Source organism: Girardinichthys multiradiatus, chromosome 5 (assembly GCF_021462225.1).
Source record: "Girardinichthys multiradiatus isolate DD_20200921_A chromosome 5, DD_fGirMul_XY1, whole genome shotgun sequence".
In the NCBI taxonomy this organism is placed as follows: Eukaryota; Metazoa; Chordata; class Actinopteri; order Cyprinodontiformes; family Goodeidae; genus Girardinichthys; species Girardinichthys multiradiatus.
The window spans coordinates 52665038-52692882 of NC_061798.1; the positions used below are offsets into that span (position 1 = coordinate 52665038).

General features: G+C 44.8%; 1 protein-coding gene across 1 annotated transcript; it reads left to right on the plus strand.

Moving 5' to 3' along the window:
• The first annotated feature begins 10509 nt into the window (after positions 1-10509).
• On the plus strand, positions 10510-27119 carry LOC124868214 (calpain-2 catalytic subunit-like). The gene is made up of 21 exons (XM_047365175.1): positions 10510-10874; positions 11547-11616; positions 14102-14220; positions 14303-14436; positions 15001-15169; positions 15304-15387; positions 15465-15550; positions 15846-15911; positions 15996-16156; positions 16523-16692; positions 16776-16787; positions 17295-17506; positions 17764-17800; positions 18707-18772; positions 19279-19336; positions 19416-19480; positions 19644-19712; positions 19798-19876; positions 26096-26212; positions 26475-26533; positions 26961-27119. The coding sequence occupies exons 1-21, from the start codon at positions 10638-10640 to the stop codon at positions 26982-26984; spliced, it is 2094 nt and encodes a 697-aa protein (XP_047221131.1). The 5' UTR covers positions 10510-10637; the 3' UTR covers positions 26985-27119.
• Positions 27120-27845: the final 726 nt, after the last annotated feature.

Below are 27845 nucleotides of genomic sequence, written 5' to 3' on the forward strand. Positions count from 1 at the left end.
GTTTCCGGGCTTTGTTAACCAGGCTGGTGGCAGATGGGAAAAAACTGTTCTTGTGGCGTGAGGTTTTGGTCCGGATGGACCGCAGCCTCCTGCCAGAGGGGAGAGTCTCAAAGAGTCTGTGACCGGGGTGGGAGGGATCAGCCAGAATCTTCCCTGCCCGCTTCAGGGTCCTGGAGGTGTACAGTTCCTGGAGCGACAGTAGACTGCAGCCAATCACCTTCTCAGCAGACCGAATGACACGCTGCAGCCTGCCCTTATCCTTGGCTGTAGCAGCGGCGTACCAGATGGTGATGGAGGAGGTGAGGATGGACTCAATGATGGCTGTGTAGAAGTGCACCATCATAGTCTTTGGCAGGTTGAATTTCTTCAGCTGCCGCAGGAAGAACATCCTCTGCTGGGCTTTCTTGATGAGGGAGCTGATGTTTGGCTCCCACTTGAGATCCTGGGAGATGATGGTTCCCAGGAAGCGGAAAGATTCCACAGTGTCAATTGTGGAGTCACAGAGGGTGATGGGGGCAGGTGGGGCTGGGTTCTGCCTGAAGTTCACAACCATCTCCACTGTCTTTAGAGCGTTGAGCTCAAGGCTGTTCTGGCTGCACCAGTCCAACAGATGGTCCACTTCCCATCTGTACGCGGGGTATCCAGGGTAATGTCAGCATACCACCAAGAAGGACGAACCACATCCAACAGGATTAACTGTGGACGCAAGAGGAAGCTGTCTGAAAGGGATGTTCGGGTGCTAACCCGGATTGTATCCAAAAAACATAAAACCACGGCTGCCCAAATCACGGCAGAATTAAATGTGCACCTCAACTCTCCTGTTTCCACCAGAACTGTCCGTCAGGAGCTCCACAGGGTCAATATACACGGCTGGGCTGCTATAGCCAAACCTTTGGTCACTCATGCCAATGCCAAACGTCGGTTTCAATGATGCAAGGAGCGCAAATCTTGGGCTGTGGACAATGTGAAACATGTATTGTTCTCTGATGAGTCCACCTTTACTGTTTTCCCCACATCCAGGAGAGTTACGGTGTGGAGAAGACCCAAAGAAGCGTACCACCCAGACTGTTGCATGCCCAGAGTGAAGCATGGGGGTGGATCAGTGATGGTTTGGGCTGCCATATCATGGCATTCCCTTGACCCAATACTTGTGCTAGATGGGCGCGTCACTGCCAAGGACTACCGAACCATTCTTGAGGACCATGTGCATCCAATGGTTCAAACATTGTATCCTGAAGGTGGTGCCGTGTATCAGGATGACAATGCACCAATACACACAGCAAGACTGGTGAAAGATTGGTTTGATGAACATGAAAGTGAAGTTGAACATCTCCCATGGCCTGCACAGTCACCAGATCTAAATATTATTGAGCCACTTTGGGGTGTTTTGGAGGAGCGAGTCAGGAAACGTTTTCCTCCACCAGTATCACGTAGTGACCTGGTCACTATCCTGCAAGAAGAATGGCTTAAAATCCCTCTGACCACTGTGCAGGACTTGTATATGTCATTCCCAAGATGAATTGATGCTGTATTGGCCGCAAAAGGAGGCCCTACACCATACTAATAAATTATTGAGGTCTAAAACCAGGTGTTTCAGTTTTATTGTCCAACCCCTGTAGTTCCCATAATAAACTTGGCTAATAGAGCACAGTTAAAATCCCACCAGAAGAGAAGAAGCTTTTATGGAGTTCTTGGAGAGTCTTTAGAAAGCAATGTAAAAAACAAAACTAAAATTGAGAAATGGAATAAGCATCTTTAAAAGTCCTTAGAAGGTCCTTAAAAGTCAAAGGTTAAAAACAATCAAGAAGTAACAGATTAAAACAGCCAAAAATATGAATTAAAGGCACATAAGAGAAATATTGGAGCACAAAGCAGCAGTGAAGCATCAGTGAAAGAGAAATATGTTTATGAGGATCTATTTGCATAAAGTGTAGCTCCAAAGCAATGAACTTTGGACATGGATGGAATATTGATTGTCTTCAGAAGGTCCAGTGCCTCACACTGTGTGAAAGAAACTGTTATACGTGTGTTTGGTCTGATTTAATGCAGATGTTCAGTTTTCCCGATGGAAGTGGGACAACCAACTTGAAGCATTGGATGGGAGACGACTTTTGCGAAGCGCCTGGCCTTCCTCTGAAACTGTGTGGTATAAACAGAGTCCATGTCAGGCAGACGGCATCCCATAATCCTGTGTGCTGTCCTCAACATCCACGATACTTCCTTCTACACAGGGTGCTTTCCACCGTGGGCCAGTAGACATCTGTAAGCAGTTGAGGAGAGAGAAGAGTCCGTTTTCATTTCCTGAGGAAGAAGAGCTGTTGTACCTTCTTCAACAGGTGGGAGGTGTTTCCAGTCCAGGAGAAGTCAGAGGAGATGTGGATGCTCTTGAACTTTATGCCGTCCACACGCTCCACCACCTCCCACAGTAGACATAGAGAAGAGCGTGTTCAGTCCTCCAGTAATCCACTGATCACCAATGTGTCAGATGTAGGCCTTCATCAACCTCACCAAATAGAAGCATTTGGAGTACTTTGTTAGGGTAGTTGTGTATTTCTCCAAAACTCTACAGTAAAATTATTAAATATTTATTTTTTACATAAACATGAATGTGAAAGTTGTAAATATGTCATTAATATAAATGTTCTGAAGGTTACATTTCTCTTGCTCTCGGTGGAAGACATGAACGTTTTCTCTCCCTCCCTTCCTGCTGATCCCTGCTTCTGCGTTTTGTCTGTATTTTTCTCAGAGCCTCGCTTTGCATATCCTCCAAACTTTTAAATTATGGATTTAGTCAGCTGGACTCTCAACATAACTGTTCAAATTTTTCCTACGGGTAGACAGGGTAAAGGAGACCTTCTTGTCCAGACGGGACGTTCTTCTCTGGAAACACAACGGATTCTTGGCAGCAGTGGAAGATTGTGTTCCTGACTACGATGTCGTTCGAGGACGTAGAAAATGAGGACATATTTGGACTTTTGATAACAGGATTTCTACTTGGTGGTTACCTGGCTTATCGAGTGATTCGCAGAACGTGGGCGACTGTTCAAAGCTTCCTGTGATGTTAGATGGAGTCTGTAGAGCGATCAACATTCAGACTGAAATGTTAAGAGAGCAGAATCTCAAGCTGGACACGATTCTTGAACAAAAACGCAGCCTGGCAGCGGTTGAACTCAGAGGTTAAAGGATATAATCTTGGAGAAGTTGTACGTTCCAGATCTGCGGAAAGTACCAGAAATTTGGCTATTTGGATTCGCAATTGAGACACACCAGTAAAACTCTTAAGTTGGTTGGAAATTCACAACTGCCTGAAACACAACATTTATTGTTTTTCTAAATCTGGCGCCCCAATATGTCCTTGGCAACTTCTGCTAACTGGCTATCGATAAAATATCTCCTGGATGTTATATAAACACGATGCTCTTCCCCAGCACTCCCCTACCAGCTGTGTGATGATAGGACTATGCAGCCCATTGATAAAACTTCCACCTCTCTTCTCAAGGACAATGGTGCTTCTATCAGTGTTGACAGTCTAATTCTTGCAAACACACTCAGACTTATATATATTCACACCCTCATGATTCCACCGTACCCTTGGTGAATCTTTACTTATGTGTGTTGCTTACCTCTGCTGAGGTTTTTTGTACAATTTCAGACTCTATTCTTTGCAGAATAGAGTCTGAAATATGATTTTCTTTCCTCCTATCTTACTTTACCTAACATTTCTCAGAAGGATTACCAGGAAAAACCAAATATTATTAATAATTCTGACTTTAGCTGCTTTTACACCAATGACTCAGCTTTCTTAGTTAGAATTCAGTGGAATGATGAGACTATCAATATTATCATCTTCTTTTAGCATAAGATGCTTTATTATTAAGAGTGGCTTGGAACCAATTTCTACCAGTAAACTTGGAAGGATTATTAATTATTATTACTCCCAAGGCTTATAAGTGTCTTTTGATTTGTTTTTCTGTGTCTGTATGTGTTTATTTTCTTTGTGATTGTATTGTAATTGTTCTTCCTCATGTACAGCGCTTTGAATGTCTTGTTACTGAAAAGCGCTTTATAAATAAACTTACCTTACCTTACTTTTCTGTTTTCTCAACCGTTGCCAGGATCGGTGTCCTTTCTGCCCTGTTACCGTAAAGCACCTTGTATGCGCGAAGCTGTGACTGTCGGTTCAATGCCGCAGTGTTTCTGCAGGTCTAGAAGCAGTTTTCTAGGGTCTTATCTTGTATTCTAGTCATACTTCTTTCTCCTTTTTGACCCTTCTGTCGTGGTCACAGTTTCCACAGGAGAATCCACAGAGCAGAGGTACCAGCACCAGCACCCCTGCTGGAACAGCTGGAGCCGCATCCATACATTCAGTTCTGGTGCATGTGGTGTGCAACCAGAAGATGGGGATCCTGTGGATTCTGATCGGATCCAGACTCAATACAGATTCATAATTTGAAGAAAACCAGCACATACAGTTTGGAACAGAACTGGTTCTTGGTCTAGAGCGCCCACTGCTGGAGGGGTGCTGCTGCAACAACTGAAAATACATAAATAAAAACCTATGAAATAAATAATGGGAATAATTAGCAGCCCTGCCAGGCGCTGTTTTCTCACGCTCTGTATTGAGAAGAAAATTCATAAAATATTAACATCTGTTAAGACATTTCATCCAATGATCTGTTTGTCGCCATTTCAGGATTACTAACAGAAACTTGAAGGAAATAATAAAGGACAATATTTCCACCCATTTAAATATTCTTTACAAAATAACTGCAGAATAAAATATTGGACCGGTTCTTTATTGTTGCTGAGGAACAGAGCTGCTCTAAATGTGCTGTGTGAGCATCTCCCTCGTTCTCAGGGTATTGGTGCTTGTTGGATGAAGAACATGTTCCAGCTCTAAACTTGTTTCATCTTGAGGGTCTGATGTTCTGACCTCAGCTTCATTCAAATCTAACAGAGTTATGGAAGAAATCTACTGCAGATTCCGTAGCTGCTGAAGATCTGCTGAAGTAATGTTGGAGACATCTAGTGGTCCGTCTGCGGCAGCTGCATGTTCTGTCCAACCACACGTACAGTAAATCTAATCTGTCCTGGACAGATGGACCCGGGACATATTGGACACATTTGTCCACACATGGAGCCTCTTTTACTGAGGCAATAAAATGGTTATACCTTTGACCTTTTGTAAATCTCCATAGCAACAGAAAATAATATGAACTTTATCTTCTGATTTCCAGGGGAAAATCAGAATTTTAATGGACTTTGTAAAATGTGTCCATTAAAGAACAAAACCGAACCGAACTGAACTGAACCATTTATTAAAAGTGACACATGTCTGTTATTACAGGAACAGGTCAACAATTAAATAGAGAAATCCACTTTACTCTGGGAATACAGACTGCAGCCTTCAATGTTTACTGGAGGATTAGTACTATGACGTTCCCACCAGGTCAGAATAATGTCGAATCCAGATCCAGATCCTGCTTCCAGCTTCAGATGATTTGAACTTTTCAGCAAACGAGGAAAAACCTTCAACTGACAAAAAGCAAGTTTTTCCTGAACAGACGGGCGCCCTCAGGAATCTGTTTGTTGTGGAGACGTTCCCACACACTGGAACCAGTTTTTCCAGTCTGACAGTTCCTGGATAATAAAAGTTCTCACGCAGAGCGGCCTGACAGATGTCCGTCCTAGTGGCTCCGGACACGACGAACTCCGGCTCCGACGTCAGATCCTGCAAACACAAACATGATGATGAGGATGGAGTCGATGATGAATTCCTCCCATCCCAGCAGGGTCCAAATGAATCCGGTCTTGTTAAGAGTCAGGATCAGAATCTAACTGTGACCTGCAGGAACACAACATTCAGTCACTCAGGCAGACATTTTCCTACCTGTTCCAGCCAGACGGAGGAGAACTGAAACTCCAGAATGTGGGGCATGTTCCCATCAGACCCAGATCGGTTCCCTGAAGTTCCTGAGGACTAAAGGAACAAGAGGGAACTTCCTAAAACAGATCTGTAAACCAGAATATGAGTGGATTCACATTAATCTGAAGCCCAAACAGGGAAAAAGTGATTTAGTTCTTTAGAGAACAGAAACCCAGGTTCTGCTGCAGGACAGGTTCTGTCGGTTCTCCTTCAGATCACAGTTTTCCAAAGGAAAACAACTTCTGGGATTTCAGGAACATTGGCAGTGTTCTCATGTTCCGTGGTTATAGTGTTTATTCATCTTGTCTGTCCGGTTCTCCTCATCAGAACCAAAGAGTGTTTCTGTCAGTAAATTTAATGAGTTCAAAGGTCACAGACAACCTTCCTCATCAGGGAATCCAGACAGTCTGGTTTGGCTCCCTGATAGAAACTTAAGGAACGTTTGGATTTGGATCTGAATGTGTCCCTGTGAGGACCAGAGGCTTGATGGGAAAAGTTGGATCTGATGGCAGAATTCTGTGGAATGTTCTAGGAGTCTGTGGGAACTGTAACGGACCCACTGGGTCTCACATCTGTAACATCCAGTCCTGCCAGATCCCAAACATTCAGTGATTCAACCACCGCGCCTTCAATCCTTCTGGTTCTGTTTTAAACATGCCAGGATTTTATGAATCGGATCATTTCCATCCCTGGCCTCCATGTGGATCGGATTCACAGCGTTCCATCTGGACCAGCTGTTTATTCCAGGGAATATTTGTGTTTAACTTTGATTTAAGAAATGAGACAGAAACCGGATCACATCCCAGTCCAAACATCAGCCGCCTGATCCAGACAGATCATTGTCTGTCCAGTCGGTTCTGTTCAGTTTGGTTCTACATCTCCAGCTCAAACTGGTGACTCTGTTCAGATCACAGATTGGTTTAACTGGGACCAGTTCTGACAGAACAGTATTGAAACATTCACTGTTGTGACCCGACCTGGTTCACCTGCAGCTCACAGCAGCTGCTGACAGCCTGATCTTATATGTGTTAACTGGTCTCCAACCAGTTGGAACCAGGTAGAACCAAGAGCTCCAGCAAGCCTAATTAACTTTAGATCACAGCAGTGGATCCAGCCAATCAGAACAGAGCATCACCTGGCGACCTCACAATCTGGATCTGAAAGTGGGCCCGAACTGAAAGGTTTTTCATCAGACAGAACCGAGCCTGAACTTACCGTGGGTTGCTTCCAGGACACCCTGTGGGCCCACTTCATTGAAGCCCAGAGAGGAGACCAGGGTCGGAAAGTGTCATCGTGGAACAGCTGGCCCGACTCCAAGCAGGAAGTGGGCTTAGAATGGAAAACAAAACCCAGAATGAAATACAGAAACTAATGGATTTGAACTCTGTAAGGTTCTGACCCAGAAACGGCTTCCTTTCTGCTGCACTGAGGCTTTTATTGGGAAGGCTGCTGCAAACATGGAGCAGGAAAGGGTGTTCCTGTTGGCATTCCCAGACAAACTGTCTCCACTCTGGATATCCTGTTTGTTCCCACTGTTCAGAGAACTTCATTCCACATTTAATTCCAGATGCATTCCCACCCTATTCTGAGCTTTTCTCCCAGTTTGATTCCCAATTTTTCCCAGTGTGTAAACTGAGCTACGTCAATTTTGCTCCACTTACAGGGAGATATTCAGAGTATGTAACACTAGGTGGCGCTCTTGGTCCAGGTTTCACACCCAGCAGTGTCGTTGGAGAAGGTAAGGAGAAAAAGTCCTGCTGATTCCTTAGATCGACAGAGCGGCGTGGAAACAAAGGAGTTATAAATACTTCCACAACATCTTCAAAGATCTTAAAGCAAACCCAGGTTCTTTCAAAAAACCCTGGTGATCCAAGAACATAAGGTTCTCCAACATCTGAAACCCGAAACACACTTGAACATTCTCCTGGATCTCTGGGATCATGTTTACATTTCAAGCTCGGTTCGGTTCGGATTCTTTGGTTCTAAACACTTCTTAAACACTAAAAAACGCTGCAGACAGGGAACATGAGACCAGGAACGTTCTGCTATTGACTCCAGCAAGAAGAAGGAAAGACTGGACTGAAAGCTGAGCTGCTTGTCCTGTTTCTGGTTTTTGGTAATTGGTTCTGGACAGGTTGGAAACCCGGTTCTAATGCTCACCTGATTGGTTTGAGGACTTCTCACCAGAGTTTCTATCTAAATTTTTCCTGATATCCTCAGTGGATTGATCCATACGCCAAGAGGACAGCATTCCCAACATTTTCTTTTCAAACCTTTAGCTCTTTGGGACTTTGGACCAGAGCTTCAGGTCTTCAGAACAAACCAAAGCTGAACATCAAGTTCAGCTTTGGTTTGTTCTGAAGAAATTAACTGGTTTTTATTCAGAATCCAGTTTTCATCTTTAGTCCTGTTCCATCCACATCTGACAGATCTTTGTGTTCAGAAACAGAACCAGCTGGAGTTCTGACTGTCAAGAGTTCATCAGAGAAACATCCTGGAGGCTGTGGAGTAAACAGTGCTCTGTAGCGCCACCTGGAGGTAAAACTATAAACAGTTTATGTGCAGGGTGTGTGGGGTCTGAAGAGATGTTAGCGGCCTTTTTCCTGACCCTTGACCTGTATAAGTCCTGGATGGAGGGAAGATCAGCTCTGTTTAATCTCCATGATGGAAGTTTGGTTGATTTTGCTCTAAATTTCCTTCATCTTGTTTGATGTGTTTGTGTCTCCAGCTGCATTCATTCAGTTCATTTAAATAGGGCCCGTTAATGTGAGGCCCAGGTTCTCCTGAAACTAACCGTGTTCTGCTGATTTAGCATGCTGCATCATAACTCTGCCAACACTTCAAACAATATCTCTGTGTGTGTGTGTGTGTGTGAGTGTGTGTGTGTGTGTGTGTGTGTGTGTGTGTGTGTGTGTGTGTGTGTGTGAGTGTGTGAGTGTGTGTGTGTGTGTGTGTGAGTGTGTGTGTGTGTGTGTGTGTGTGTGTGTGTGTGAGTGTGTGTGTGTGTGTGTGTGTGAGTGTGTGTGTGTGTGTGTGTGTGTGTGTGTGAGTGTGTGTGTGTGTGTGTGTGTGTGTGTGTGTGTGTGTGTGTGTGTGTGTGTGTGTGTGTGTGTGAGAGTGTGTGTGTGTGTGTGTGTGTGTGTGTGTGTGTGTGTGTGTGTGTGAGAGTGTGTGTGTGTGTGTGTGTGTGTGTGTGTGTGTGTGAGAGTGTGTGTGTGTGTGTGTGTGTGTGTGTGTGTGTGTGTGTGTGTGAGAGTGTGTGTGTGTGTGTGTGTGTGTGTGTGTGAGTGTGTGAGTGTGTGTGTGTGTGTGTGTGAGTGTGTGTGTGTGTGTGTGTGTGTGTGTGTGTGTGTGTGTGTGTGTGTGTGTGTGTGTGTGTGTGAGAGTGTGTGTGTGTGTGTGTGTGTGTGTGTGTGTGTGTGTGTGTGTGTGAGAGTGTGTGTGTGTGTGTGTGTGTGTGTGTGTGTGTGTGTGTGTGTGTGTGTGTGTGTGTGTGAGAGTGTGTGTGTGTGTGTGTGTGTGTGTGTGTGTGTGTGTGTGTGTGTGTGTGTGTGTGTGTGTGTGTGTGTGTGTGTGTGTGTGTGTGTTGGCTAGGTAAACACGGCCAGCCTGCAAAGCAAACAGAGCTGCTGAAAGAGGTTTCTGTCTGGGGGACCTTCCTCCAGGTCACCTTCTCTGCAGAAGTTCTCATCTGATGTTGCAAAAAAAGGTCCAGTCTGAAAATGAGAGTCCAGTTTCCAGTCAGGAATCTCTTCTCTGGAAGTTTCCATCATCTGTGGAGGATCTGCATGGGTTCCTGAACGTTTTCTGCAGCAGTGGAAATGTTGGATGACAAAATGATTCCCGGTAACCCTCTGGATCAGGATCTCTGTTAAGTCCTCTAAGTGAAGGGGGCGCTGTTAGAACCTGGATCAAACCCTGAGGGATTTCAGTGTCCATGAACCTGAGCAGATCTGGACTTAGAAACCAGGAGCTGGCTCACAGAGGTCACAACCAGCTTCATGGTAACAGCAGGATGTGCAGGACAAAGTCTGGGTGTGTTCAGATCTCTGCAGTAGACACGTTGATCTTCCTCAGAAGATCCTGCAGACCCAGGATCTAGATTGTTAATCAATAAACCGAAGAGACAGCCGCAATAACACCACAGCATTCCAAAAACATCTGCTGGAGCCAAACTAACAAGATACATCGTCTAACTTGAAGGTCCATGTCCTGCAACTTCCAGGTGTGTCTCTCTGTCAACACACCTGAATCATATAATTAGGTCCTTAGAAGGACACTGTAGAAGTTGAGTCCATCAGGAGGTCCGTCTGTCTTCTCATGCAGGTGTGTTGGACTTGGGACACATCCAGAACACCCTGCTGCTCTCTGAACCGGAACTTTGTCCAGGAGGGGGCGCTTTTCAATAAAGGAGGGAGTAAATCATATAGAAGATCCACTTCATATTCATGAGCAGCGGAACCATGAGGCAAGTTCTGCTCACGACCGGTTCTGATTGGGGGGAGAACTTGAGTTTGGGCACACTGGATCGGGACCTCCTGCTGATCAGTGGGCAGGTTCTACAACTGGTTCTGGATTCCTGTCGGTGCAGTGAGCACAGACAGGCTCCTCCTCTCAAGGAGGAGGTCTCACTCTGACTCAGACTCTGAGTCCAGCAGGAAAACTTTTCTCCGCTTAGCTCTGGACCGGTTCTGTTCTGTTCTGCGCCATCATGTCCGGGGTTGCCTCCACTCTGGCCAAGAAGCGGGCTCTTGCCGCCGGGTTCGGCACCAACTCAAACGCGGTTCAGTACTTGAACCAGAACTTTGAGGGCCTACGCGCTCAGTGCCGCTCCTCCGGACAACTGTTCTGCGACCCCACCTTCCCGGCCGAACCACAATCTCTGGGCTTCAAGGAATTGGGTCGGAACTCTGCCAAGATCCGCGGAGTCATTTGGAAGAGACCGACGGTAAGAACCGTATCCGAACTGGGGTGGATGAGAGATTTTGGGCGGTGGGTGTGGCCGGCCCCTCCCTGCAGAAAATCCTTCTGATCTGCTTTGGGTTCGGGTCTGGGTTCGGGTGAAGTTCTGTCGGAGACAAAATAGGAGGTTACGAACACTCTAAAACTCTGACGGCTTTATCTGAAGAATAGATCGGAACCTCAGAGAGGGTTTGAGCAGGAAGTCAGACAGAAGCAGAACATCAGAGATCCAGATAATGGAGGCAGAACCTTATCAGAGATGGAACCTGATCAGACCAGGCAGAACTTTGTCCCTGTCTGACTTGGTTCTGCATTGTTTGACCAAGTCTGTTCAGATATAGACAGACCTGGATCAGAGAGGTAACCATGCAGCAGGTGGTGTTTCTGAGGTGGTCCAGTTGATCTGTGTCTTAAGAGCTGCAGGTCCGACTGAAACCAAAGGAACCTTTGGGTGTTTGGTTATATGATCCAGAACCAGAACATCTGAGGTGTGGTTCTGTGGTCCGTTAGGGTATTTCAGAGGTTTAATATTTAAAGTTTGCTCTGAAAGAACCTGCAGGAGTTCTGGTTCTGCTGCTGAGTAAAGCAGAACCTCAGAACCATTTCTGAGGTGGCAGCTATCTCAGGAGTTCTGCTGTCCCTCTCTGTTGTCCTTCAGGAGCTGGTCTCAAACCCGGAGTTTATCGTGGGCGGAGCCACCAGAACCGACATCTGTCAGGGAGCACTGGGTGAGTTTTACACACTGTCCCTGAATGCGTAGCACACACACAACTAACAGGAAGCTGCTCAGGTGAGGTCAAAGGTCACCAACAGCCAGAGGAGGTCACAAATTCAACTCCAATCAGAACTTCTGCTGGGTACAGCTCAGCAAGTTCTCTGTTGGTTTCACCCTGGTGGAACAACCAATGAGAACAGTCTGGACCTCCGAGGGTTCACAGAACCAGACTTTGTTCCTGAGAGGATCTCAGCAGGCAGCAACAGGGACCTGAGATCCATGACACAGAGCCAGGAGAAGAACAGCAGATGTTCCACCAGGTTCTGGACCATGATGCAGATACAGTCAGAAACATGTCAGAACTCCCTGCTGTGCACAGAGGTGTATACGCTGCTTTAAAGAACGTTCTGATCCGACTGGGACCATTCCAGGTTTACAGGGATCCAAGGAGCAGCCTGTAATCTGCAGATATCATATGACATGTCCTCTCGTGGATGCTGATGGTTCTGCAAAAACCATCAGTTTATCTGATCCCAGACCTGCTCCACTTCAGGACACGACATCTCTCCAAAGTATTGCTACCTGATGGATGCGGCGATCTGAGGAACGCTACAGAGAATCCTGCAGAAGCTGATGTATCAGAGTGTTGGTGTTGGTGCAGGGTGGAGGCCTGTGGAGCTGCTGAACCAGAATCCGCTGCAGGCTGTACTCTTACTGGCTGACAGGGAGGAGCAGCTCAGGAAAATAAATTGGTTAGAAGCACCATCAGAGTGAGTGCTGCGAGCCAATGAGGACTCGCCCTGTCACACGCTGCTATGAGTCATGTTGGTGCAGACTGAAACCACAGCAGAGCCGCAGCTCGTCTAGCTCAGAGTGGGACATCTGTTCTCACACGCTACAAACAAGGAATTTCCTGCAGAGTGAGACCTCCTCCAAACCACGTCTCTGTCGATGTTTGTGCTCCGCAGCACATTAGAATCTGGACCGGAACAAACATGTTGACTGTCTGTTGGAAATCTTTTAATCAGACCTGGATTATTCCCAGTTTCACTGCCAGCATTCCCTGTTCTACTTCCAAGTTATGTGACTCTTTCAGAGGAACTTAATGTTTTCAGGCCCCACTCTTTCCTTCTGTTTCTGCTCATCTCTCTTTAAGAAGCTCTCCCTTCTCTGATTGGTCAATAATGGTGGAGGTGTTTGGGAGAAGCTCTGAGATGGTTCATTGGAAAAAATGTCTCCAGCTCCAGAAACCCAGAGCTTCCCTGCTGCTCCATGAACTCAGGAATCTCAGGTTTCACAATCTGATGAGGAAATGTTCAACTGAACGTACGATCTCAGAATTTCTGGTGGGACTGTTTAGACAGCAACTGCAGTCGGATCCGGTCTTCAAGAACCCGGACGTTCAAAGTTTAGTGAAGAAGTTCAATATGAAGTCTTTAGTTTATCACTGATGAAGCTTCAGATTCAGTCCTGATCCAGTTCTTCCTGAGTTTCTGGAGATTAAAAACGTTGTAGTACTGATCGCATCACTGACAGGATGGTTCTGATGTACTGATCCAGAACAGAACCCTGCTTCCAAACACACATCAAGGATAAAAATATTGATAGAAATCTACTTTGGACAGACAAAAACCTCCACCACCCAAGATTCTGTTTGTAGACCTCAGCTCAGCCTTGAACACCATCAACCTAGATGTCCTCCACCAGAAGCTCACCAGCTCACAGTGCTGGCCTCCACCTGTCAGTGGATCACCAGCTTCCTGACTGATGGATGTTGTCTGGAGAATCCCCCCCACCATCTCCAATAACACTGTGTCCAATGTGGAGAATTTCTGGTTCCTAGGAACCAACATTTCTGGAAACCTGAGATGGTCTTCACACATAGACAATGTTCAGAAGAAGGTCCAGCAGAGACTGTACTTCCTGAGGCAACTCAAGAAGTTCAACCTTCCACAGGAGCTGCTGGTCATCTTCTACACTGCCAGCATTCAGTCTGTCCTGTCTTCATCCATCTCAGTGTGGTTTGGATCATCCACAAAACAGGACAGGTCCAGACTGCAACGAATAATCAGGACTGCAGAGAGAATCATCAGAGCTGACCTTCCCTCCATCCAGGACTTATACAGGTCAAGGGTCAGGAAACATCTCTGCAGACCCTACACACCCTGCACACAAACTGCTTAGACTTTTAACTCCAGGTGGCGCTACAGAGACAGTTTCTTTCTGATGGATACAATGAACACCTCACAGTCTCAGTAGTCAGCTACTCTGCTGAAAACAAATGATCTCCTGCTCCATGACAACCGACCTTCCTTCGTCTTACAGACAAACACACCCTTGTGCATCCTGCGCCTTGTCCTTATTTATTGAACTGTTTTTACATGTTGTGGTTTTTCTTTGGATTGATGATGCTCTAAGATGTGAGTGATGGAAACCAACATCAGATTCCATGTTTGTGCTCTCAAACCCGTCTATTAAAGTTTCTGACTGTCTTCTAGGTGACTGCTGGCTGTTAGCCGCCATCGCCTCTCTGACCATGAACGAGTACGTGATGGCTCGAGTCGTTCCCACAAACCAGGGATTTGGAGATGACTATGCAGGAATCTTCCATTTCCAGGTATGGGCTGTGCCAGGTGTTCAGCTGCACTGTCACAGGAAGTGTTTGCTGTGTCTCAGATGGTCTTCCTGTCTGTCTGCAGTTCTGGCAGTTTGGAGAGTGGGTGGACGTGGTGATTGACGACCGCCTGCCTGTTAAAGACGGACAACTGCTGTTTGTCCACTCAGCAGAAGGCCGGGAATTCTGGAGTGCCCTTCTGGAGAAAGCCTACGCCAAGTAAGACCATCCAGAGCTTCGACCACAGTCCTGGTTATACTGGTGCTGGATGGGAGGAAGTCTGTTCCCTGGGACCCTGGGAGGTGTCCTCCGGTTTAGGTCCTTCCTCCTCTCTGCTCGGCTCTGTAGCAGTTTGCACTGCTAACCTGTAAGGCTGCACTTCTCAGACTACCTGAGCTGGAGTCAACGTCCGGTTGTTGGTTTGAGTTTTCCAGGTGAACGTCGGAGGCTTCAGGCCAGCAGAAAAGTTGTGAGAACATGTTAATGCAGTGATTAATAAGCATTGATCAGAAGAGTACAACACTGCATCATCTGTGCAGAAAAACACTTAAGAAATGAAACCTGAAGTAATTCATACACAAATCCTAACTAACAAACACTAAAGAAACCCATTAAAATAAAAAGCAAAATATAAAAGTATATTTTGTAATTGTTACCATGGTGACTCATCCTGTAAGCACTATAATTTGGATGTCAGAGTGCTCTCAGGTCTCCTGAGCTGTTGGTCCCTCAGAGCCTTCTGAGATGGATCCATCACTAACAGCTTTAATGTTCTACATGCAGGGTGAATGGATGCTATGAAGCACTGTCTGGTGGTTCTACCACTGAGGGCTTCGAGGATTTCACTGGAGGCATTGCAGAGAACTACGACCTCAACCAGCCACCATCAAACCTGTTCCAGATTATCAAAAAGGCTCTGGAGGCTGGAGCTCTGCTAGGCTGCTCCATCGACGTGAGTGCACAATCATTCACTCCGTGAACCGTTTCTGGTGTTCCTGATGTTCCTGAAGGTTATCTTCATGTAGCTGAACATTAACAGTCTTAAGTTGAAACCTTAGAAGATGATTTGCTTGGTTGTTGCTGCAGATCACCAGTGCTGCAGACTCTGAGGCTGTGACCCGTCAGAAGCTGGTGAAAGGCCATGCCTACTCACTGACGGGTGCTGTGGAGGTAATGTGAGCTCCTGGAAATGAGGTTCTGTCAAACAGAAGTAGGAGAAAACGGGATTTTCTGTGTCCTGGTTGCAGGTGAACTACCGTGGGCGCCAGGAGAAGCTAGTGAGGATGAGGAACCCCTGGGGTCAGGTGGAGTGGACTGGAGCTTGGAGCGATGGGTAAGCAAACAGAATCCATCCGTGAGGATCTGAGTTCTGCATCTCCCCTTCAGCTGCAGGAACACTCTGAAACTAGCTGGTGTCATCTTTGACTGTTCATGGTGAGTTCAGATAATCCGGAACCAAAAAGTCGTGTTGATCCGGACAGAAAGTAACTGGTCTAATTGGGTTCCAGTAATGGACTGGCTAAGTTCCAGACTTTGTCTGGAAGGTTTCCACATTAAAACAGAACCAGACCATCCACTAAGCAGTTCATCAGGCTTTATTCCTGCAGCTCTGTCTCTTCTTCATGCAGGTCATCTGAGTGGAGCAACGTTCAGGGCGAGTGTCCTCACGCCAACGCAGAGGATGGAGAGTTCTGGTAGGACGAACAGAAACTCAGAGGAACACACATGAACTGATCTTAGGACAGAGTGAGAGTGTGTCTCCGTTCCTGTCTCTGCAGGATGTCCTTCAACGACTTCCTGCGGCACTACTCCCGTATAGAGGTGTGCACTCTGACCCCTGATACAATTGAAGACGAATCTGTCAAACACTGGAGCATGAGCAAGTTCGACGGCACCTGGAGGAGAGGGTCCACGGCCGGAGGCTGCAGGAACCACCCCTGTTAGTAGACATCCAAAACACATTGCTTTAGACCTCTGATGGACCTGATGGTACTGATGGACCTGGTGCTACTGATGGTCCTGCATACAGAGTTCCTGGAGGACGGTGTTCCCAGTGGGTGTTTGTGGTGATTAAAACAGGTTAGAGTTTCCAGTCTGACGAACATGACTGGACCTGACCTGCAGCCAGGGGGCAGTTTCTGAGGTGGTTCAGGAAATGATGGGGTTCTTCTACCCATGACAGAAACTTTTCTGTGAACGATGAGGCAATTTTCCTTAATGACCAGGTGGTCCTGTTGAACCAGAGTGAACCACGGGGCTGTAGGTGATTCTCCTCATATAACAGGATGCTCTTATTTCTCTGCAGACACATTCTGGATGAACCCTCAATTTGTGATCAAGCTGGATGAGGAAGATGATGACCCTGATGATGGTGAAGTGGGCTGCAGCTTTGTGGTTGGTCTGATCCAGAAGAACCGCAGGAAGCTGCGCACCCAGGGCGAGGACATGCATACCATTGGTTTTGCCATCTACGAGGTCTGAAACATTCACTTTGATTCCAGCAACAGATCCAGCATGAACCCAACATTTTAACTCTGCTTTTTTCTGTTTGCTTTCAGGTTCCACAGCAGGTGAGTCCACCTTGAAGCCTTCACATCATCTGCCATTCAGCAGATAGAAACCTGATGCAGTAACCTTTGAACTGCACGCAGGAGTATGCTTTGTTTCCCTGATCAGTCAGCTTCAGTCCATGTTGGATCGGACTCAAATCTGTTTCAGAATTGAGCTGTAAAGCTTGAAGTAAAGATCTGCCTCCAACACAGAGCACACATATGTCTCATTTAAAGTTATCTTCTAGAGTCTGAAGCTTCGGAGGAGGGGTGGGGCTCCTTTGGTTGATCCGTTCCAGTGGCTTAATGAGGCTTCGCCCACATCTTAACAGCCTGCTGTTGTTTAAATCTCAGCAAAGCATTTCATTACAATGAGTCACCAGATTATTTTAAAGGTTGTCTTGGAAGCTCTAAACAGTCAGCACTGAGAAGAGTGTGACTCACGTAAAACATTCAAACGGCGAAATCTTTTTAACGTGTGGGAATCAAAGCAGATGAGAGTTTTCCTGATGGGCTGTTTCTCTGCAGTTCCGGGGACAGAGGGACGTCCACCTGGATAAAAACTTCTTCTTGACCCATGCTCAGACGGCGAAGTCGGAAACCTTCATCAACCTGCGGGAGGTGAGCTCCCGCTTCAAACTGCCACCTGGAGAGTACCTGATTGTCCCATCCACCTTCGATCCAAATCTGAATGGGGATTTCTGCATCCGAGTCTTCTCCGAGAAGCAGACAGAGACCTTGTAAGAGCTAAAAGCTGCTGGTTCTGCTGGGTTTGTAGGGCAGGGGGACCAGAACCTCCTCTGTACTCCTTCCTGTTACAGGCAGACGTTTCTTCAATTCTTCAGACCCATCCACATCCTGTAGAGTTTGTGGCTGTTCTGGAGTTTCTGAAAGACGTCCTTAGACTAGAAGTTTGGTTCCCTGATCTCTGGAAGGTGCAGAGGAGGGAAAGTGGGTCAAGGTCAAAGGGCTTAAACTGCTGTTTGTTCTGTTTCAGGCCCTGTGACGACCCGGTCAGCGCAGAGCTCAGTGACGTGAGTGATGCTCCGCCAACAGCTGCTAGTTAGCAGGTTACAGTTGTTCACAGGCTATGGCTGTCAGTTAGTAGCAGAGGTGGGTATAGTGACCCAGTAGTCGTACTCGAGTTACCTCAAGTACTCAGCGTTGCTTCAATACAACATTACTAAATTAGAGGTAAAAGTATAGTGCAGTTAAACTACTCCTAGATGTACACTGTTTTCATAATGGTACTCAAGTAAATGTAAGTAGTTACCACCACCTCTGCTTAGCAGTTTGAAGCTTTCATCAAGCAAGTTACAGATGTTGGTTAGCCGGTTGTAGCTGTCAGATATTATGTTCTAGGTGTTATCTAGCAAGTTACAGCTTTAATTTAGCAGATGAATATTTGATCAAATCAAACAGTTCTTTGTGTTCTTTAACCTTGACAAAAGCGTTAAAACTTAAACGTTTAGAAGAAGAAGCCTGTTTAAGATGAGCTACAACTTTCATTTCCCTTTGGGATTAATAAAGTATTTTGAATTTCAATTTCAATTGAAGTTCTAAAATGTTAAAATATTATCAGAACAGTTATGTTTGCCTGGAGGTCAGTGGTTTCAAGGTTCCTGCTGGAAAAACAACAAGAACATGTTCTGGTTTTGGAACTGGAAAAGTAGCCCAGAATTTAGCATCCAGCAACACATGGAAATAAAGAAAACATGTTAGTAATTCAGATTTTTATTACATATCATAAAATCAAAGCTTCCTTTAGTATTTAAACTCAGTAGAAATAGAGAACAGATATTGATAGTACTGTTAGTAGCAGTTAGTACCACACTAACTAGCGGATTATGTGCTCAACTGATGTTTGGCATCATTTCCAGATCCTAAATCAAATGCACCATTTTTGCTGTGTTTTCTCTTTTCATGGTTCTTGTGTCCAGGAGGTGGTTTCAGATGAAGATGTGGATTCAGGGTTCAGGAACCTGTTCTCTAAACTTGCTGGAGCTGTAAGTCTCACAGTGACTCATCACACCCCAGCAGTCGTCGCACAGGGAACTGTGTTCATGTTCAATGATTCAGATCACTTCAGTCTGTTGTCCTTTCAGTGTAAAACTAAAACTAAGGAAGATGGTGCTCACATAAAAGTACAAAAATATAAAGAGCATCATCTAACAGTCTGCTTGTCCTGCTTCTGATGCTGGAGCCGATAGCCATTCAGAGAGTTCCTGGTGAGGAAGGTCTGACTGTGTTCAGATTCCTGAAACAAACAGCGGTTCTTGAACAAATCCCACGGTCCAGGAACCTCGGATCCCGGCTGAGTTCAGATGTATCAGTTAGTTTAGATTTCATTTCAGGCTTCAGATTCACCTGAAGCTCACTGGTTTCACATTTTGGTAAACACAAACTAATTAGGAAATCTCTCAGCTGACTTCCTAAATGACCGGTATAGACAGATTTGAAGACAGATAGGAAGCGTGTTTCCTGTCTGCTGATTGGCTGCCTTCTGTTTCAGGACATGGAGATCTCTGCATACGAGCTGAGGACCATCATGAACAAGATTGTTGCCAAACGTGAGCCAAAGCTTTGGCACATTGAACACGTTAAAGAGGAGCGGCTACAGGGATGACCTCTGTGTTGTTGTTTTAACAGGAACTGACATCAAAACAGACGGATTCAGCCTAGAAACCTGCAGGATCATGGTCAACCTGATGGATGTATCTTTTTAGGCCTGGATGAGTAATATTTAATTATAAATCAATATGACAGCTGCCCATGTGCAGCCAGCTGATTGGTTACTGATGATCTATGACTGATGAGCTGATTGGTCAGCGGTCTCAGCTGTTCCGACACCTTTGAGTGATCTTTAACCTGCAGCAGGACAGTGGGAACGGGAAGCTGGGTCTTGGAGAGTTTGCCACACTGTGGAAGAAGGTGCAGAGATACTTGGTGAGCTGTGACCTCTGACCTGTGAAGCCATGTGTTTTCCTGATTTTGGAATTCTGGAAATGTCTGAGTGTTTCTGTTCCTGCAGTCGATCTATAAGCAGAATGACACGGATAACTCTGGAACGATGAGCACTCCAGAGATGAGGGTGGCCTTTAAAGATGCAGGTGGGTGTGTGTATGTGGTCTTTATTCACCTTGAATAGTGTTCAGCAACTTCCTGTCTGCTGCATGCCACATGCTGCAGCGGTGCGAGATGATGCGGGCAGCAGCGTCTCTGATGTGGTTTGGTACTGCAGCCTCTGGCCAACTGTGATCAGCACATTTCAGTTCTGCCAACAGACCTGCACCTCTGCTCCGGTTCTTCCTGTTTCCTGTGAGGAAGCGTATGGGTGCCATCAGAAACTGAATCTGTATTTGTGTAATTTGAAATTAAATGCATTGGTTTGAAAATGAATTTCACTAAACTGAAACTGAATATAATGGTTTAAAACTGAACTTGTTTGCTTTGAAAATTGCTTTCTTTGTATTGAAAATTCAGTTTTATTACTTTCACTTTCAGGTCCGAAATTCAGTTTTTTGTGTCCCACATCCGGGTTCTTGAAGCCACAGATTAATCAAACACAGATTTACTGATTCACGGATGTCCTTCACTGTCTCTGCGTCCAGATTCAGGACTGCATCCTTTAAAGGACACATTTGTAGCCGATAACGTCCTGGATGAAGTGTCGAATGCTGTCCAATCTCCAAGGTTCTAACAAATGGATCCTTCTTATCCCCAGAAGGATGGGTCCAGTGTGTCCCACCCTATCCCATGATTCATTGCGGGTCGAAGTAGATTAGTAGCAAAGAGAAAAGCTGTGAATAAAATTGGATATATTGGGCATTCTGTGAAACAACTGAACATTTACAATGTTTTTAGACGAGAATGTAGTTGTGTAAACCTAAAATATCTGATCAGTTTATCAAGATATCGCTTATTTGCACAAGTGCGCCAATGTGCTCGTCCGCTGCCCCAGCAGCCGCTCGCCTCACTAGCTGTCAGCTGACCGGGTGGTTGAGGTGCGCTAAACCCCGAGAGAACAGCTGACTCCCGGCTCATTGTTTTCAAAATCCCGCTGGGTTTCTCCAATGGATGGAAGTCAAACAGATAGAATTCAGTCAGATTATATCTAATATTAATGTTTGGTTTATTTACTATTATGCTCTGCAAATAAACTGATTTCAACTTTGTTCCTAAAGTTAATATGTTAGTGTTTAAGTTGTTGAAAACTTTACAAATAAATTAAACAAATAGTATTTGTCATCAATGTATTTTATCTGGTGTTAGATTTTTATATCTATGAACACAAACAATATGTTCAACATTTTAAATGGCTGAATAATGAACAAGATCATAAAACAATAACATTTTAAAATAAAACAGCATTATAATCCATCAGCAATATGTAAAAGGTTAAATAAAAACCCCGTAGTTATTTACAGTAGAGACAGCGTTATTAACCTTCAGGCTCCATTTGTTCGGCTTCACGCTAACGCGGTTGCTAGGCAACAGAAGTTACACTGAGGTAAGGGCGGGAAACGCAGACCAACGTAACACCTGCGGCATGCTATGCTAATCTGGCATGTTTAGCTAATAGCTACAGGTAGCATAAGTGTTGATGTTCGACGATCATTTGTTTCCATGACTTCTTATAGATGCTCATTTGACTCGACTGACATCCGCTAAGCTCATGTAGCTGCACTGCTGCAGCTCAACCTGCCGTAAAGGAAGTTTAACTTGATGTGAAACGTAAATCGATGAATCTGTGTTTGATTAATCTAAGGCTATCCTCAAGGACCCGGATGTGTGACACAAAAAACTGAATTTTTAATACAACGAAATACATTTTAAAAGCAAGTGAATTCAGTTTCAATCCATTAAATTCAGTTTCAGTTTAGTGAAATTCATTTTCAAACCACTGCATTTAATTTCAAATTACACAAATACAGGTCCTTCTCAAAATATTAGCATATTGTGATAAAGTTCATTATTTTCCATAATGTCATGATGAAAATTTAACATTCATATATTTTAGATTCATTGCACACTAACTGAAATATTTCAGGTCTTTTATTGTCTTAGTACGGATGATTTTGGCATACAGCTCATGAAAACCCAAAATTCCTATCTCACAAAATTAGCATATCATTAAAAGGGTCTCTAAACGAGCTATGAACCTAATCATCTGAATCAACGAGTTAACTCTAAACACCTGCAAAAGATTCCTGAGGCCTTTAAAACTCCCAGCCTGGTTCATCACTCAAAATCCCAATCATGGGTAAGACTGCAGACATGACTGCTGTCCAGAAGGCCACTATTGACACCCTCAAGCAAGAGGGTAAGACACAGAAATAAATTTCTGAACGAATAGGCTGTTCCCAGAGTGCTGTATCAAGGCACCTCAGTGGGAAGTCTTTGGGAAGGAAAAAGTGTGGCAGAAAACGCTGCACAACGAGAAGAGGTGACCGGACCCTGAGGAAGATTGTGGAGAAGGGCCGATTCCAGACCTTGGGGGACCTGCGGAAGCAGTGGACTGAGTCTGGAGTAGAAACATCCAGAGCCACCGTTACAGGCGTGTGCAGGAAATGGGCTACAGGTGCCGCATTCCCCAGGTCAAGCCACTTTTGAACCAGAAACATCGGCAGAAGCGCCTGACCTGGGCTACAGAGAAGCAGCACTGGACTGTTGCTCAGTGGTCCAAAGTACTTTTTTCAGATGAAAGCAAATTCTGCATGTCATTCGGAAATCAAGGTGCCAGAGTCTGGAGGAAGACTGGGGAGAAGGAAATGCCAAAATGCCAGAAGTCCAGTGTCAAGTACCCAAAGTCAGTGATGGTCTGGGGTGCCGTGTCAGCTGCTGGTGTTGGTCCACTGTGTTTTATCAAGGGCAGGATCAATGCAGCTAGCTATCAGGAGATTTTGGAGCACTTCATGCTTCCATCTGCTGAAAAGCTTTATGGAGATGAAGATTTCATTTTTCAGCACGACCTGGCACCTGCTCACAGTGCCAAAACCACTGGTAAATGGTTTACTGACCATGGTATCACTGTGCTCAATTGGCCTGCCAACTCTCCTGACCTGAACCTCATAGAGAATCTGTGGGATATTGTGAAGAGAACGTTGAGAGACTCAAGACCCAACACTCTGGATGAGCTAAAGGCCGCTATCTAAGCATCCTGGGCCTCCATAAGACCTCAGCAGTGCCACAGACTGATTGCCTCCATGCCACGCCGCATTGAAGCAGTCATTTCTGCCAAAGGATTCCCGACCAAGTATTGAGTGCATAACTGTACATGATTATTCGAAGGTTGACGTTTTTGTATTAAAAACACTTTTCTTTTATTGGTCGGATGAAATATGCTAATTTTGTGAGATAGGAATTTTGGGTTTTCATGAGCAGTATGCCAAAATCATCCGTATTAAGACAATAAAAGACCTGAAATATTTCAGTTAGTGTGCAATGAATCTAAAATATACGAATGTTTAATTTTCATCATGACATTATGGAAAATAATGAACTTTATCACAATATGCTAATATTTTGAGAAGGACCTGTACAGATTCAGTCAGAGCAATTCAAATTCAGTTTCTGAAGGTACAAGTTTCTTTCCATAGAAGCACTCTCTCTCACTGCATTATGGGACATCATGTTGGGACCATGAGCCCCTGACTATCCCATTTGTTCCTCTCCCATCAGATGTAAAACCCTAGAAAGTCCTGAAACAGAACAAAACTCAAAATGATCCTTTTCATTGATAATTTCCCTTCTCATCAGTCACACAATCCAACATGCTGAAAGACAGGGCCATGTGGATCATCTGTAGAAGGTGAACATTAAGTCGTTGGCAGCAGAAGCTCGGCTGATGCTTCTTTTTGCTCTGTAATATATTTCTCCACTTTACAGTCAGAAGAGCCTCTCTGGTTCTGTCCGTGTTTCCCTGCTCCTTTTGTTTATTGTGTCGACCCAAAATGAGTCAGAGTCCTGTGACACTCACATTGGTTCCATGTGTGCTGTAGTTCCTGGACAACCCAGTTAAACCTCAGTGGACGGCATCAGAGTTCAGCTCCCAGTCTCCCTGGAAAAACACTAGCTCCATGGAGTGGGAGGGGCCAACTCCCACTGACATTCCTGGAACTACCGGCACACAACCCTCTGAGGTCCGGATGAATCATTTCCCGGGAATTTCAGACTGCGGAGCATCAACAGATGAGTTCAGATCATTGCTGGTGAAACCCGGAGCAGTCCAGAGGCTGCAGTTTCACTTCCTGATCCCACTGTGTGGCAGAGGGTCAGTGAGCAAGGCATCAAATCTGTTGGCCATGATGACATCATCAGTGTGTTGTTAGAGTCCCCTCTCTGTTATTAGATTCCTTTCAAACAGATTTAAAACCCATTTTATTGGCTGGCTTTAGAATCTGTCTAAATGTCTTGTTTTATCTGGGATGTCATTCTTAAGTTTTCCACAAGTTGCACAGCAATCGGGTCAGGTCCAGTTTTAAATGGGCTTTAAAGTGTCTGTGTGGCTCCAGAGTTTAACCCTGCCTGATTGGTCAGAGTGATAACTGTGAGCTGAGTTATCAGTCTGACCAATCAAGCAGGGTGCCCCAATCTGCCCGGTTCTGTTGGAGCAGGTGCAGAACTCCACCTCTTCTGAGATCAAACATGTTCAGCTGCTGCAGAGTCCCGTGTTGAGCTTTCAGAACCAAAAATAGCTGGAAATAATTCTAGAAAATCTCCTGCTGGGGGTGTGTTCAGGTAACTGCGAGGAAGACTTCCTGTATATCTGTAACTTCTTCTTCTGCAGTGGTTCTGTGTCTAACCTGTTGTTTCTCTCTGCTGCTGCTCTCAGTGAGCTGATGGAGACGGTACGTCACCTCCTTCTATCTCCGTGTTCTGTGTGAGAACTTTTCTGTCCATGTTTTTTCAAACCTTCCTTTATTTTTTGTTTGTGGAACGTCTGTTAGTTTGAAGCTGGGTTCTGTTCTGCTCCTGCGTTAACGTTCAGTCTAAATTACACTCAGGCTGGTTCTGCTACTGCTTCAGTCACATTCATTTTACCGTCTGATGTGTGCAGAACTCCGAATCTGCAGACATAGACTCCTGAACCCAGCTTATCTCAGTTTAACTTTTAACTTTGACCCAGTTTAAATCATCTTAAGCAGATTTATTTCTGTTAACCTAGTTGGTCTAGTCTGTTTCACTCTGATTTACTGCCTCAGACGGTTCAGAACCAAACGCTTTGTGTTCCTCTGCTGAGAGAACCTTTAGAACATTTAGTTCTAAAGGCCAAACTATTAGTGTTCCTAAAGTCATATCTGATGAAACTGATCAATCCAGAAGGCCGTTGTCAGTTTTCATGTGTGGTTCTATAACCTCACAGCAGGTCCATTTGATCAACATCCCGGCTGTAGGTCAGTCTCCCAGAGGAGATCCTCCCCGGATCGTGTGATCATTTAAACCGGGTGACACACAAACACGTTTAAATTTGGCGCTTCCAGGCAGCAGTGATAAATCGATGCAGGGTGCCATCACAGGTTTAGAACCTTTTAAGAATTTTGACCTACTTTGCTGATATGCTAGTCCTTGACAGGCTCTTATTTTGAAAAGTAACCATGAGCGTAATTTTAAAAGTTCAGTTAAAACCGCTTCTTGTTTGATAGAAAAACTTTTTATCCAATTTGAATAAATAACTGAATCTGACTGAACTGTTCAATGATTACGATTAATTGGAATGTATGAACCTGACTGTTGTGAAGAACCTTGAGACGACATGTGTTGTGAATTGGCGCTATATAAATAAAACTGAATTGAATTTAATTCAATTGTTTGCACTTCCGATATTTCAGAATTGTATAAACCGAATTCTGCAGAACCGCTCAGGTTCTGAATAAATTCTAGTCAGGGATGACCTTAAAGCTGAGATTGTTCAGGGACTGCTGGGGCGACCATGATGGATTATTATAAGGAGGAAGAAACTGCTGAGCGATGGAGGAATAGAAAATGCTGAGTCAGTGGTTGCTATGGTGATTCCCTCCTATTCCCGGGCAGGGGAGCAGAACTTGTCATCAGCCGGTCTAAGTTGAGCTGAGGAAGGACGTCCTGCAGCAGTAAGACATCAAGCCTCGAGGCCTCCTGTACTCTAATTTTGAAGCCAATCCTGTTAGCTTCAGCTTCAGCATCAACTAATCTTCCAGTCTAATGATTCTCCATCATTTCATTTAAAAAATGAAATTATTTCATCCCGTTTAACTGTTGTTCAGTTGATAAATCGGTTGTTTTATTGTGTCTTCATGTTAACATGCTTCTACATCTGTTCACTAACTGCTTCTCTGGTCCTCCTGCAGGTTTCACCCTCAATAACACCATCTACCAGCTACTGGTGGCTCGATACTCCGACCCAGACATGACCATCGACTTTGACAACTTTGTGGCTTGTCTGATGAGGCTGGAGATGATGTTCAGTGAGTCTCCTGTTGATGCCCACAGATCAACACTAACAAGAATACATAAAACATTTACTGTCCCTGAAAGTCTGATCCATTTACTGAAACCAACGTTACATTTTTACCACATCCTAGAAGGTTAAAAATTACATTTTATTTCAGTTCTAAACTCCTCCGTGTCAGCTGTGTAGAACATCTGTGGTCAGATCAATTCGCTGTGAGAGATCTTCATCACTGTCAGACCCAGAAACATTGACATCTATTCCATCTTTCTCCTCAGGAATCTTCAAGAAACTGGACGCCGACCAGAACGGCTCCATTGAGCTCGACTATAACCAGGTAAGACAGAAACCTGTTCAACCGGTTATTACCAGTTTAGTAACAGCTTAATAATAGAGCAGAATAGATTAAATCTTTATGGTCCACCAGAATAGAGGACTGGCTTTAGATCACCAAAATCAAAGACTAACTGACAAAAGTTAAAAATCACGGCAGATTAGATTCAAATATACGCAGTAAAGTCATAAGAGTTCCTGTTGTTACTGAGGATGGTTCATTAAGAACAGCAACAGCATCCAGGATAGAAGAGTTACCGGGTGGTTCTGTAGTGTCAGCAGTAGCTTTCTGTGTGGGTCAGATTCTGCTTCTATTAAGAGTTTTTTTACTTTTTTATTAACAATGTATCAACAACAGCTTATAAAAAAAAGGAACAATCAGAGTTTGAGCTCAGAAACTTATTCTCAGTGTTTATCCGTTTCTCTTGCAGTGGTTAAACTTCGCCATGATCTGAACCAGAAATGTTCTGCATCACGCCGTCGTATATCACCAGCTCCAGCTTCTCTTTCTGATGCAGTCTTTTTTCAATATTATATCCTCTACTTTACTACCTGACTGTCACATAAAGCCAATAAATGTTCCAACAACACCTCTGGTCTCTGTGTCCTGATGCTCAGCAGGTCTGCAAATCAGGTCCGTATGGACTGACTCCAGACGGAACCTGTCAGTCAAGGTTTTATCTGCCAGGACAGACGGCTTCCTGCTGCTCTTCACTAAAAGCATTAGAGTTCAGGGTTGTGTTTTTCTCTGCAGGCTGCTCCTCATCCAGTACACAACAAACATCTGCAGCCAGCAGAACTTTGGTCTCATTGTTTGGGGTAAAGAGTCTACGGAACCACTAAGCCTCGGGTTACTCCAAACCCAAGAAAAACATCCCGTCTGGCCTTTTATCGGCTCACATCTAACTTCATGTTGCTGATGATGAGTTCCTGCAGGTGGTGTAGATCGGACATACAAGGTCATGAAGAAACGTTGAAATCAAGCAAACACTGAATTGAGTTTTTAGTTTTAGGTCCCAAGGTAAATAATTTCTCTTCAGAAAGATCTGGTCCATTGGTTCTCAGTCCTGGTCTTCAGGACCCAGTCCAGTGGTTGTCACTCATGTATAAGCGGTGGATACACACAAAAAGCATAGCAATGCCATGTTTCACGCACAATCAGAATGAGTGAGCATAAATACCCCCCAACATTAGACCTGCTGTGAGAATAACAGCCACACAAACCTTTTCAGTCGACAGTATCAAACCTCAAAGCACTAAAACTCACCTAAATACACTGAAACATGACCCCATTCAGTTCTTTAAAATGAAGCATC

What these genes read in the sequence shown, in the direction of transcription:
- LOC124868214 (XM_047365175.1), top strand. Translation starts at nt 10,638, where the DNA reads ATGTCCGGGGTTGCCTCCACTCTGGCCAAGAAGCGGGCTCTTGCCGCC. An exon ending in GAACAAGATTGTTGCCAAAC is followed by an intron (nt 19,337 to 19,415) that starts GTGAGCCAAAGC and finishes TTGTTTTAACAG; the next exon opens with GAACTGACATCAAAACAGAC. An exon ending in GGTGGCCTTTAAAGATGCAG is followed by an intron (nt 19,877 to 26,095) that starts GTGGGTGTGTGT and finishes GTCCTCCTGCAG; the next exon opens with GTTTCACCCTCAATAACACC.